The following is a 14,014-nucleotide window of genomic DNA, read 5'->3' on the forward strand; positions in this document are numbered from 1 at the left end:
CATTTGGCGTGAGACTCACACATTTGGGGTCTGCCTCATGCTCTCATAGTTAAGGAACAAAATCTCAAGCATTTTATGTAATTATAAAAATATGTATACTATTTGTGACCTTTGTAGCCCTTTACTAGTACTTACTAAAAAAATTCTCCATTTACAGTTTTAAAAATATCATAGAAACATCATGTACCATATATTCTTGCATAAGACAAGGCTTTAAATAGAAATTACAACGATAAAAAAAAATAGGGGTCGTCTTATACGAGCAACACATACACATTTTTCATTAAATCATGTTCATCTTATGTGCAGATCATCCTTAACATGTGAATTTACTACTAAAATGAGGCTAATAACTGTTAGTATGAATTAACGCAATTTTAAATGCAGGGAAATAAGATTTTGATGAACACTGAAAAACCCATAAACTGGTTTTACAGTATATGAATGATTTGACTAACATTTGGCTCCGTTTTTAACCAGCTAGATGCAGTATCAAGACCATAAGAGCAGGAAAATGTAGGAATTACAACAGTAAACCAGGGGGGTTGTCATATATGCCCGACATACAAAAATAATAAAAAAACATTCTCAAACTCAGGGTCGTCTTTTACGCGGATTACCTTGTACGTGAGAATATATGGTATGTCAACTAGCTGCAATAAAAACACAGTGAATACAATATGTCATTTTATAAAGCGCTGTCATATAAGATCAGGAAATAAAATGCAGATCCTGAAGGCATGTTTGAAGGAAGCATTTAGGAAATAAAATTTCCTGGAGGGAGAAAATCAAAACCATACCCCTAGGCCTAGCAAGGAGGCGGAATTTTCAGTCTCAACCTAGGCCCAGTACCTAGCCTAGGCCAATGCCCCTTGTTATTTTATGTTATTTTTTTTTATCATTTTTCCATTCAAAGATTACAGTAGGTCTATTATACCATATACCTATAAAAACGTCTGCACCCGTGTCTTCAGCTGTTCTTCATTGAATCAATAATAAAGACCGTTCCAGGGGCCTCTGCGTAGCGTATGGAGGCAGTCCTATGCTTAGTTCGGAGAGTATGACTCACCCACACCAGACGAAAAGGGATTTTCTCCTTGAGTAGAATTGAATCGCTGCATTTAAGGAATGGCTTAGAAATTCAAAATCTTCTAACTTCACTTTCGACAACTTCAAATAAGTTGGAACAGCTAGAACCGTATCTCCGGGTTTAACATAACACTATAGGATGGTTTGCCAACCATTACAAAAGTTAAAAATAAGTTTTCCAGCATGTAACTAATGTAAAATTTGGTCTATGATCACACTTCTGTGTGTGGCGGTGGCTACGATGTTTACTATCCCCAAACGTAACTTCCTGTCCAAGATGATGAGCACATCCATTCCAAATTCGTTGCATGTTACAATGTATTATAAAAAATAATTAATCCGAAACTTATTAACATGCTTAAATATTTAAGATTTTATCAGCATAAATTATACTTTATACCAATTATATATTGCTCTATAAACATGTTTTATCTGTGATCCATATAAAATTAACGTTTAATACGAAACAACCTTTCTAAATAATGGGATAGCCTAGAATGTGGTCCTTAAACTTTCATCATTTTGTTATTGTTGGTGGGGGCGTTACCACCATTATGCAACCGGTCAAAGTAAATCGAAACATTGGCAGTGTATTCATTTACCGGCTGTGTAATTGTCGATAAGCGTCCTCCCTGGGAGCTCGTCTAGGCTAAGCCTACTTCTAGTGTTTTGGTTGCAAATAATTATGTGGAAATAGCATGATGTTGTTATGTTTATGACGATGATGGGCAAACACATAACCTGAAGAAACTTGAGTTTAAGGGCACTCATGGGCCCACGCTAACTCGTCCATTCCACAAGTAAGTAAATATTGAATATATAGTAAATCCAATAAATTATAATTTAATATCATTAATAAATTAAATCATTTATATCATGTTATTTGACCAGTTTTTGGATGAGGGAATGTGTAATTGTAAATACAGTTTTGAGTTCTATTCCGGTATAAAAATAGAACTTATACTCCTATTACATAAAATATGACTGTCTGGAAATCCTCAAAAAGTCAATTGTCATTTTATCAATTGCAAGTTAACACAATCAAATTTAAATCCAATGTCAATTTTGGTATTTATTTCAATCAGTCATCTCATCATGGAATATACTGTAAAATACATAATATATTACTTTTGTCTTTAACCAAGCTCTTGATTGAAAGATATGGAGGAAACAGAAGATAAATTAAAAAGTTATAATTTCCACCTAATTTTATCGATGAATAAATAGTTTTCTATGCCTTTATAAATCAAAAATCATTTATAGTCAAAATATACTAGAATTTTTTTTATTATGTATAATTTTTTTTATATATATATCCTTATATATGTTTTTTTTTTATTCAAGTTAGCTGCTCAACACACAGCCAAATGCCTATCTTTAAAAATTGTAATTTCAATGCAATGCAAGCTTTTCATTCATTCATTTAAATAAACATTTAATTTCATCAAAATTAACTAATTACAATATAAGCAATACCATGATTTTTGTAGAAGGCATAGCAAAAAAAATGCTAATGTGTGCGGCAAGCCCGAAAGATTTTTTTAAAGTACAATCATAATAAATAATAACAGCAGATTCAGAAACATAATCATAATAATATTTTAAGAAAATATGATATTTTAAAACCAAAGTACACAAGAGACTGCTATTTATGTCATCATCAAGTAGTGCCAGACTCAGTCATTTTATTTTTCCACAATTTCTCATATTTAGCCATTTTTTGATATTATCAAACCCCATCTTCCTTAGTCTTCCTATGCATGCTTCCCCTTCTATCTTCCCTTCTAGAATATTACATTAACGTTCCACTCGATCCTTGCAGTATATGTTTTGCAAACCAAATGAAACCATAAAGTTATTTGTACCAGTCATTAATCATGTTAATATTTCAGAATGAATGACCTTTTCAGAAATATGTATGTTAATTTACAGATATAATGAATGCAAACATAATTCTTCCGTGTAAATATCCATATAAAAATTATAAACCACAATGTAAATAAATCTGGCCAATTGCAAACAAATTATCTCTTTGGTAAACATCATAATGTCCAGACACACCCATTCAACCCACTCTTAGCTTACACTTCCAACAGAAAGTTAAAACACAAACAAATTGTTGTCCAAAGTTCAAGTACAGATTAACAGGCAAGCTTTGAATGCAGTTCTTTAAATTATTAGACAATGCTTAAAAACAAACCCATAGAATTAAATTTTTCTCTTTGCCAGTAAACCAGGGTATTGTACAATACAATGTAGAAGCATTGGCAGTATGCAGTGCTATACACAACTGACCAACATATTATTGTAAACAATATGATTTCTTTTCATATACAGGGTAAGCTTGTAGCCGGTTCTGTAGAGAGATACGTTACTTATTTCGGAGAATGGGATGTTTAAAACAAGTAACCGTGGAACCTGTTCTGTTTCTGTTTATGACCAGTTTGATGATGCAAGTACCGGTCACTCAACTGCTCCTTCTAAAGAAAGTCTGCCTATCACACCATGACGAGAGTATGTGTCAGGAACTCATTGAACATCCGCAACTGGAGAACCAGGTGCAGTCAGAGGCATCGCATTGGATCTTAAAGTTAAACTTAGCAATGAACATTCCTGGAGCTATTATGTCCACCATTTTAGGAGCGGCAAGTGACAAAGTAGGACGTAGGACTGTTATTGCAATTCCCTTGATTGGCGCGTGTTTAGCCTCCGTTAATTTCGTGATCAATGCCTTTTATATGGATCTGCCTATACGCTACTTATTGATAAGCAGTTTGTCTTTGGGGTTTTGTGGAGGAATAGGAACATGTTACGTTGCATTGGCTAGCTATATTACAGATATCACCGACAGTTCAAATAGGACAAAGCGTTTTGGTCTTTTGGAATCCATGATGTTTCTTGGGGGAACAACTGGCTTGTTTCTAGCAGGGTCAATAGCTCAAAGAATTGGTATATCTGCTGTGTATGGATGCTGTTTTTTATTGAATTTAACCGCAATTGGCTACGTTGCATCTATACTACCCGAATCGCTTTCAACAAAACAGAGACTTTCATCGAAGCTGGAAGACGCAATGGCTAAACGTCGAGGATGGATGTCAGGTTTGGGGTTCAGCGTCTGGGAGAACATGAAGAAAACGTTTATGGTTTGTTTCATGGAGAGAGACAATAAAAAACGGAAGTGGCTACTATTACTACAAGTCATCGCAATGTTGCATATGTTGGCTCTTTCCGGTTTGTATTGTTGTCAATTCTCACTCAATTATTGTTCAGACTCCGAGCAATATTGATTAACACACCTGTTGCTGATGGTCGCATCAATAATGTAAACATAACCTCCACCTTGTTGACACTATAACCTTTATATTGTTCACACATGTCCCTGTGCTTGAAACTGTCACTGTAAATATTCACCGAGAATGAATGAACTTGGTTCATATTAATATTAGACATTCAACTACACAATGTAATTTATCATATATATTATCATATATTACCATATTATCTTTTATAAAGCATGTTTGTTCAATAATTTTCTTCCCTTTCATGCTCTGCATATATATGTTAAATAAGTTATATTTCCATTTGTGTATAACATAATAACATGTTTAAAATTACATATAATTGGCATGGATATTCAATCTTTATACAAAATATTATCATAAACAAATATTAAATTTTTAGTTATATAAAAACCTGTATACTAAATAATATCAAGTAAGATATCATATACAATATACAATTTAGTGTAATATTAGGTTGTGTAGCAGTAATTTTAGTGCTCAGCACATTTGGAAAGGGGGGGGGGGGGTTGCACACTACTCCGTAGACATGGCTACTGCTATTAGTAGAACATATAGGTTTACCAAGAGAAAAATATTCAGATGTTGTTTATATATTTCTACCTTCTTTCTACTCTAATAGGTGATATGGAATTGACTGTGCTATATACTAAACACACCCCCCTGAGTTGGTCACCGTTTACCATTGCAATATATATGGCTCTTCGCAACATCACAAGGGCAGTAGTATTGTTAATAGCAATGCCATTACTCTTCCATATCAAGAATCTAAGAACACAAAACAATGATTTTAACCTGACTATAGTGGGCCTTGTTTCCAATATGGTTGGCTATATCATGATTGCAATGGCCAAGACAACTTTGGTAATGATGCTTGGTAAGAAAAAATTTATTCAAATTTAAATAATTACTTATAATTGAAATACATTTGTCTAGCATAATGGTAAATATTTGATCTCTAAGTAAACACCAGCAGTGATTCTGTCAACAAACCACAATGACGCCCACATGCTTTTCAAAGAAGACGGCTACAACAGTAACAACCATGCCTGGTGCAGCACATATAGTTAAAGTCGACTTTGCCTAACTCAAATAATTTCTAAGTCGCTCTTATTTTATATACCAAATTGTTGTGTTTTGCATTAATTTTCTGCAAGTCAAATTTTATGCAAGTCATTATTTTGGATTTGTTCAACTGTATTCGAAAACAGCACGTATTTGATAGAGAAACTGAATTGAACATAGAGTAAAACTGGTATTACTAATGTTAGCAAATTGTAGTTTCATAATCATAATGTTTTATCAAGTTTTAACAACACAAATATATTTGATTATGATACAAATTCTGATAATATACTTCATTTTGTCAGGTTTCTTCTATTCTATACTCATTATATATTCATTTATATTTAAAAACATATGTTTTTATTACATTTTATGTGATGTATATTTGTTGTTTTATAATGCGAAAAGTGTAATGAACAATATTCCTTTGGGAAATATAACAGGGTGATAACATTATTTTAAACATTAAATTGACAACTAACGTCATTTAGGATCTTGTTGATTAACAAACATCAGACATCCGTTTACAAACCAGGTATTAAATGAAATCATATGCACATATTACTAATATTGTATGTTTCTTTTTCCTGTAAAATTAGACATTTTTATTTATATTTATCTCTTTTTTGTGAATTTTAACATTTTATCTGTATGTATGCCACTTCTTTTAGAAAGGTGCCTTATAATTGTCAAATTATATATATATATGTTGTGATGTGATTATATAAAATTTATAAATGGCCTGTGTTTAAACCTTTACATTCAATCAAAATACTTTATCACATAAAAGTATCCAAAAAAAATTTCTTTCAATGTTTTTTATATAGACTGCAACAATTCAGCTTTCACTATTCTTTACAAAGATGTTAATAACTGACTTAAATGCAGTATGCAAAGTAGGCATTGCCAATATATAATTTTATTTTTTATTTGCTCACCATAAGCCCTAGAGATATTTACACAAATATCATATTTTGATATCAACAAACTGTGATAACATTTACAGTATCATCCAAGTTGGAAAATGAACATTATGTTCAAATCTAAGCTTTCCTATCACTGCCTGTTAATATAAGATCTATACATATCTATCACTCCTAGACAAGTTATTTACTTCTAGAAGGGATCCCAGATAATAATGATTTGATCTATTTCTCTCATCATTGTCATTACCAATTTTTTTTTTTTTTATTTCAATTTCATTCATTCATTATTATCTGAATAAATATATCTCAATACACTCACTTGCTTGATATATTGCTTTTGAATAACAGAAAATACAATAGCATAAATATTAATGACCATATTTCATGTGATTTCACCATATAAATGGGCTTCACCAGATGTAGTATATGTTGTATGCAAGTTACTTTTAATGACAGCATATTGGTGAAATCTATGCTTAAATAACAAATAATTTATTAACGTAAAAAGCTTTGTATTTTTACCACATATTGTACAAATCTATGTATGCTTTCTTTATCACAGCATAAGTATGTTAGTATGAAATAATCAAAGGTCACCCTTTTTTGTTTTTCTCCATTTTTAAGTGCCACTTGTAAGTAGCTTGGCTGGAATCGCTGGTGCTGTTTTGGGGTCACTCAAGTCAAAGCTTGTGGAGCCAGATGAAATGGGTAATAATAATAATAAAGTGATAGTTACATAAGTACATTGATACTGTCAGCTGGTGCCGCTAGGTATTGTTGAGGCTATGCGCCTCCCCCAGAGGGGCTGTCAATTAATCACAAGATATAAGCCTGGTTCTCACGAGAGCCCTAGTATCCGGATCGGGAACTAACCGTTAGCGCTAACCGTTAGCACCTGCGTGAGAACGCCCGATCGGTTAGCGCTAACCGTTAGCGTTATCCGGATACCGCTATCGGTTAGCAAGTGAGCACGTTTCTATCATCAACCAATCACATGTACGTGTTTACAATTTCCAGTTTCTTACTGGCTAGTGATTCGATCATCATATTCTTGGTATCCGAATCAGGATTTTCTCGTATGGACGAACAGCAGCTAACGGTTAGCTGGATCCGAATTTAACATTTAGCGACAACACACTGGTTTTAATTGTGATGGCAAGCCTCGTATAAACTAACACTGTAAAACTTATGATTGAAGCACCATTGGTCACTATATTCATTTAATCAGTTATTAGGGTACTGGGCTACTATATAGAACTGAGATTACCTAGCATATACATTATGTATCGAAAAATAATAATCCATGCATGCTTCTTGTATATCAGCAATTCACACAAATAAGCTACAGTTGATTTTTGAAAATTCATGACCATATTGTGTGCAGAATATATCATTCAAGGCTATTACATTTATTTAGCCTGTAATTAACGATAGTCATGACAATAGGCATACCAAAATCTGTACATGTTATAGTATTAATGAAAGAATTCCTCCTTTATGCTTATAGATGTAATCTAAACCATGTTTGTTCATCCATAGACTAAACACGAAGACAAGTCGATATGGCTTGTGCTGCTCTTTTATGTCAGATTTTTGTTATACAACCTAACACCATCTTTCATACTTATGTGAATTAATACACACTTGATTACACTTGAGATATGTATCATAATAAATACCTTATCCATTACCATATTGACTGCTGGGATCAACATAGCAGTCAATATTTATTGTATGAGCGTACACTTAGTGGGTGGTACCAATATTGGTTCTGTAGCTAAATGTAATACTCCTATTGCTAAATGTAATTACTTTCTGTAATGATCGTATTCCCCTAAGGGGAAAGTAAGGCTAATTTCCATTTCGTTAATTGTGCAGTCAACTAGCATGAACAAAATGATAAATTTAGGAAGAAAAACTGAGCAATTTTGGTTTATTTGGAACTGTTCTGTTGAAATAATGTTTTTTTTTTAATGGCACTTTTTTTTGTTTGGATTAGTTGTGGCCAATGAGATACTGCCCAACCACTTTACATCTTCTTCTCAAGTCACTACGTAGCTAGTGTGCATATGATCTTTCTTACGTAGTGTGGTAGAAGGATTTGCAGGTAGGATACCCGACATGGGCCGCGACGTAACGCTCCTTCTGTGGCCAGACAGGGGGCTCAAATGGACCAGTACACCGGGGTAACCCCCAACTCTTCTCATAGAATGTACTGAGTTTTTTAAGGTGCACACAAGCCAATTGTGTACACTGAACCTACAGTTTAGATTCTTCTCCGAGAAGACTTGTTCCACCACCAGAACCATAGGCAAGTGTGCCTATTATGGCTGTATGTCAAGGTTCCCCTGTCTTAACCACTCAACTCGCCTAGTACTCTACATGACCTGAGCTGAAAGCAGTTTGGGTTCAGATAATAAAGAAAAAAAAAATCTGAAAAACCAAAAAATGCTCAATCTTTTGAGACAATGAGTAAATAATTGTCATATGTTCTATCTTCAGGAGCGATGTTTGCCTTCACCTCCCTCATTGAGACAATGTGTCATCTCTGCGGATCCATTCTTTTCAACAACTTGTACCCTGTGACCTTGGAGTACATGCCTGGATTTTCATTCCTCATCATGGCTGTTCTAATCTTTATAATTCTGTGTATTGTAATGTAAGTAGAAAACTTTTACCAACTGTACAATGTTTAGGTTCAAAAATCGATGGACAAGAATGGTGGTGTTCATATGGAAGGGTGCACCTGTTTTGATTTTTAGAATATAATTCAACATTTTATGACAAAACACTCAAAAGTAGCTGTTGAAATCATTTTAATTGCAATTTTTGGATGCAATTACGAGATATTCGTATAATTACAGAACATTGCTTAGTGCACCACAATTAAAGCTCTGTGTATACACACTATGAATTTTAAAGTGACAAATTTGAGATTTATCCATATATGGGCATGATGAGGTCATACCATGTCACACCCAAGCATAGGCAAATCGCAGGTATTTGTCACGTAAGACATGATACAAATAGATAGAGCTTACTGTTAACTTTTTTGCATTTTTTATATATTCCACATACCATTGTAGTACATATTTTTTCCTTTTGTCCTACAACATTTAGTAACTTGTACTCAACATAATAATAAAATAATAATAATATGTCATTTTTATATAGCGCTTCATGCCTTTACAAGGCCTCTAAGCGGTTCACATTACTACCCCGGTCATTGGATCAAACACATATGGAACACATTGAAACTAAATTAAATTAGTAAATGAAATTATATTATCATTCCATAAATTTCAGCTAGTAATCAGCGCAGGTTATGTTGGAACTTACCAGGTACCCACTTGTACTCCTGGGTGGAGAGAGGCAACCGTAGATAAAGTGCCTTGCCCAAGGACACAAGCGATTTGCACAGCCAGAGTTTCGAACCCCCGACCTCAAGGTTGGGAGTCAAAGCCACAACCGGTGCGCCAACCCCTCCTACACCATTGCACTTGTTATAATAATGAACTTCTGTTGAACCCACAGGTACTTTAAGTGGGATTATGAAGACACAATCTTGTTCTCTAAGGTCATGACAAATGGTAAGTTTTTAATTATTTATAGATTTTTTTAAAACTGCATCATTGTGAATTAACAATGTGGCCATGCTATTGTGACCCCAAAACATGTCATTGTGATACCATCCTTGCAATGGTGCAGTTGTGACCAGGTCATAGTGACCACTCTATTCAAAATGTTAAATTAAGAATAAATTGATATTAATTTTTTTTAAAGTCACAAAATTTGTTATGAATTTCAGGAGAGCAATCGGATAACCTTCTCGCTTGCGTTAATTCTGATGAGGAAGTTGAAATGAACGATATGAATCCAATTGAAGCTCAAGATTATGCAGTTACAGAGCCCACGTGATGATGTCACACACAGGTACACAGCCCACGTAATGATGTCATACACAGTTACAGAGCCCACGTGATGATGTCATACACAGTTACAGAGCCATCATGATGCCTGACATAGGGAAAAACTGAATTTTGATTTGTTTTGGCATGCCGACCTACAGCGGCATCTACGCAAAGTTGATAAGCAATGATGAGCTATTAGTAACCAAACTGTTGTTTGAATTTGTATTATGTGATACCTAAATCATGTAAAGCAACACAGTGCAGTTGTTTAAAACTGGTGGTAGCTGCTGCATGTGCGTAGACCCATGAAAATCTTTGTCTTCTGTGTGCACTAATGATGGAGACCTTTTTTCCCCCGGTTCTACTCTATCAAGACACTCTGAAATGCTGGTGATAGTGCACTATATGAAGAGACAAGCTGATGGGTCCTGAGTTCAATATAGCCTATGTGCGTATTAACGAATGCATAGACTCTTTGATGAAGAGCAGGGGAATGGGGGGAATTGTCTCCAGGCGTACTGATTTTATTCAGCACCAAGTGATGCTGCCATGGGTCTGTGGGACCTAGCTCACATTTTCTAATTACTCAACTGATAACAATAAGTTAATATATTATTATAATTGAATGTATCATTCATATATTAAATATACCAACCCAGGATTTTGAGGGGGAAAAAACTAAATAGAGGGCAGGACTTCACTAAGACAGTTTTAAATATGTATCCCAAACCCCTTCATAAATATGTAAATGTAAATAATAAATTACTAAAGATATCACTTCATAATTCTGCTGTCAAAGAGACAGATATGATGAATGCATAACCTCCTTTTAAGTTATTAAATGCGCAACCATAGAACCACCTAGATGATATACTACTTTTGAAATATTGATTTTTATCATATAAATATAATTTCAATGACAATTTTATAGGATTATTTATTTCATTGATTTATGTTGAATTCAAGTTTACCACAAGTACATTACATTATGTTATGTACGTATGCATATAACATAAAGTTGATTTCCAGTGAAATGCGGGACATTCCATTATGAACATGGAGTGGGATCACTATATTACTCTGAACTAATGAATTCGCAGATACTATGTTTGTAGTCAACTTTGTGAAAGAAATATATTTTTTGAGGACAACATTAAATTAAATATGAATTTCAACAGAAAAGTTGTCTGTCATGTGTTGCACAGCACAAGCAAACAACAGATCTGAAAGGGGAAAAAATTGTTATAGAAATTACAGATCAATTGAGCCAAAGCAGAAGCAGTCATTGGAAAGATACGTTCCAAATCAGTGTCATTAGTAATTTGCAGTAGAAACTTCAATTCATCAAACTGTACTCCATTTCATTATTCTATTATGTTTTTTTATTTTCATTTTTATAATCGTCATATTCTTTGATGGTATGATGTGATATAAAGCATTTTTCTTCATCACCCTGATCACATGACATGTGGCAAGCACAATCTCCTCCACTTTTGAGTCTCCTATGCGTGCATAAAATTTGTAAGCCCAGGCTAAAATTTAAATTACTCAGTAAATATGAAAAATAATAGCGTTCAGTGCATGCCATACCAAAATTTAATACGCTTTCCTATTTCAAACTCTACTTCTATTTGAACAAACACCCCAGGGCATTTATTCTTGAGAATGGGGGCTGTTTATTCGAGGGAGGCGTTTATTTTTTTTGTGTAAAATTGATATGTACATACTCAAATAAATGCCCTTTCATTTCACTGTAAGTGTGGTACTACAACACGTTATTACCAGGGGCAGATCCAGAAATGTCCAAAAAGGGGGGCCAGAAGGGGGGCCGAAAGTTGGGCCGATTGAGACAACAGTGTCGTAGGAGGTCCGGGGCATTCCCCCGCGAATTTTTTTGTGTTCTAGACGCCCGAACATAATATTTGAGGCATTCTGGGCTATCATTTTTTTCTTTTTCTCTCTTTTTTTTTTTTCTTTTTTTTTTTTTTTTTTTCCCTCCCAAAATGGGGGAGCCGGGGCCGGGCCGCCCCCCCCCCCCTGATTACTGTCAAAAATGTTATTGCATAATCATGAAGACTTATTGATCAAAACAACCAGGTTAGCAAAAATGTAATTTTTCAGCAGTACAACATTAATAGAATGTGTTGAGAATGACGTTGCTTCCATTAGACGTTTAGGGGGTGTTTATTCTAAATGAGTCTCTAGAGGGGGCGTCTAATATTTAAATAAATATAGTAAATTGTTGACAGTCAGCACTATCCCATAGGAATTACTGTAACAACAAGAAACTTGTGGAAAGTCTAAAACATACTGTAGTAACACCAACATGCATTCATCATTCACCACATACCATGTATATACACATTAGGCAAATGAGAAGGGATTTGAACTTTGACCGCACGGTTGAATGACTGAATAACATACTGTAGTAACACTAACATGCATTCATCATTCACCACATACCATGTATATACACATTAGGCAAATGAGAAGGGATTTGAACTTTGACCGCATGGTTGAATGACTGAATAACATACTGTAGTAACACCAACATGCATTTCATTATTCACCACATACCATGTATATACACATTAGGTACGAGAAGGGATTTGAACCTTGACCGCATGGTTGAATGACTGAATAGCATACTGTAGTAACACCAACATGCATTCATCATTCACCACATACCATGTATATACACATTAGGTAAATGAGAAGGGATTTGAACTTTGACCGCATGGTTAAATGACTGAATAACATACTGTAGTAACACCAACATGCATTCATCATTCACCACATACCATGTATATACACATTAGGCAAATGAGAAGGGATTTGAACTTTGACCGCATGGTTGAATGACTGAATAACATACTGTAGTAACACCAACATGCATTTCATCATTCACCACATACCATGTATATACACAATAGGCAAATGAGAAGGGATTTGAACTTTGACCGCATGGTTGAATGACTGAATAACATACTGTAGTAACACCAACATGCATTTCATCATTCACCACATACCATGTATATACACATTAGGCAAATGAGAAGGGATTTGAACTTTGACCGCATGGTTGAATGACTGAATAACGTACTGTAGTAACACCAACATGTATTCATCATTTACCACATACCATGTATATACACAATAGGCAAATGAGAAGGGATTTGAACTTTGACCGCATGGTTGAATGACTGAATAACATACTGTAGTAACACCAACATGCATTTCATCATTCACGTCCACATACCATGTATATACACATTAGGCTTATACGCATCTAGATGTGTATAAGAGACAGGGTCATGACAAATGGTAAGTTTTTAATTATTTATAGATTTTTTTAAAACTGCATCATTGTGAATTAACAATGTGGCCATGCTATTGTGACCCCAAAACATGTCATTGTGATACCATCCTTGCAATGGTGCAGTTGTGACCAGGTCATAGTGACCACTCTATTCAAAATGTTAAATTAAGAATAAATTGATATTAATTTTTTTTAAAGTCACAAAATTTGTTATGAATTTCAGGAGAGCAATCGGATAACCTTCTCGCTTGCGTTAATTCTGATGAGGAAGTTGAAATGAACGATATGAATCCAATTGAAGCTCAAGATTATGCAGTTACAGAGCCCACGTGATGATGTCACACACAGGTACACAGCCCACGTAATGATGTCATACACAGTTACAGAGCCCACGTGATGATGTCA

At 34.4% G+C, this 14,014-nt stretch overlaps 1 protein-coding gene across 1 annotated transcript in view; it reads left to right on the forward strand.

Annotated features, from left to right (window-relative positions):
* The first annotated feature begins 1,602 nt into the window (after positions 1–1,602).
* The window catches only part of LOC117125359 (proton-coupled folate transporter-like), a 14,623-nt gene continuing 2,211 nt past the window's right edge, over positions 1,603–14,014 (forward strand). The window contains exons 1-7 of the mRNA XM_033271843.1: positions 1,603–1,889; positions 3,427–4,320; positions 5,011–5,265; positions 7,004–7,087; positions 8,882–9,038; positions 9,914–9,969; positions 10,188–11,641. Coding sequence (XP_033127734.1) covers positions 3,477–4,320; positions 5,011–5,265; positions 7,004–7,087; positions 8,882–9,038; positions 9,914–9,969; positions 10,188–10,297 — 1,506 coding nt within the window. The 5' untranslated portion in view covers positions 1,603–1,889; positions 3,427–3,476 and the 3' untranslated portion in view covers positions 10,298–11,641. The remainder of the gene's footprint in view (positions 1,890–3,426; positions 4,321–5,010; positions 5,266–7,003; positions 7,088–8,881; positions 9,039–9,913; positions 9,970–10,187; positions 11,642–14,014) is intronic.

This window comes from Anneissia japonica, unplaced genomic scaffold (genome assembly GCF_011630105.1).
Source record: "Anneissia japonica isolate Jap-2015-1 unplaced genomic scaffold, ASM1163010v1 scaffold2003_len1103335_cov173, whole genome shotgun sequence".
In the NCBI taxonomy this organism is placed as follows: Eukaryota; Metazoa; Echinodermata; class Crinoidea; order Comatulida; family Comatulidae; genus Anneissia; species Anneissia japonica.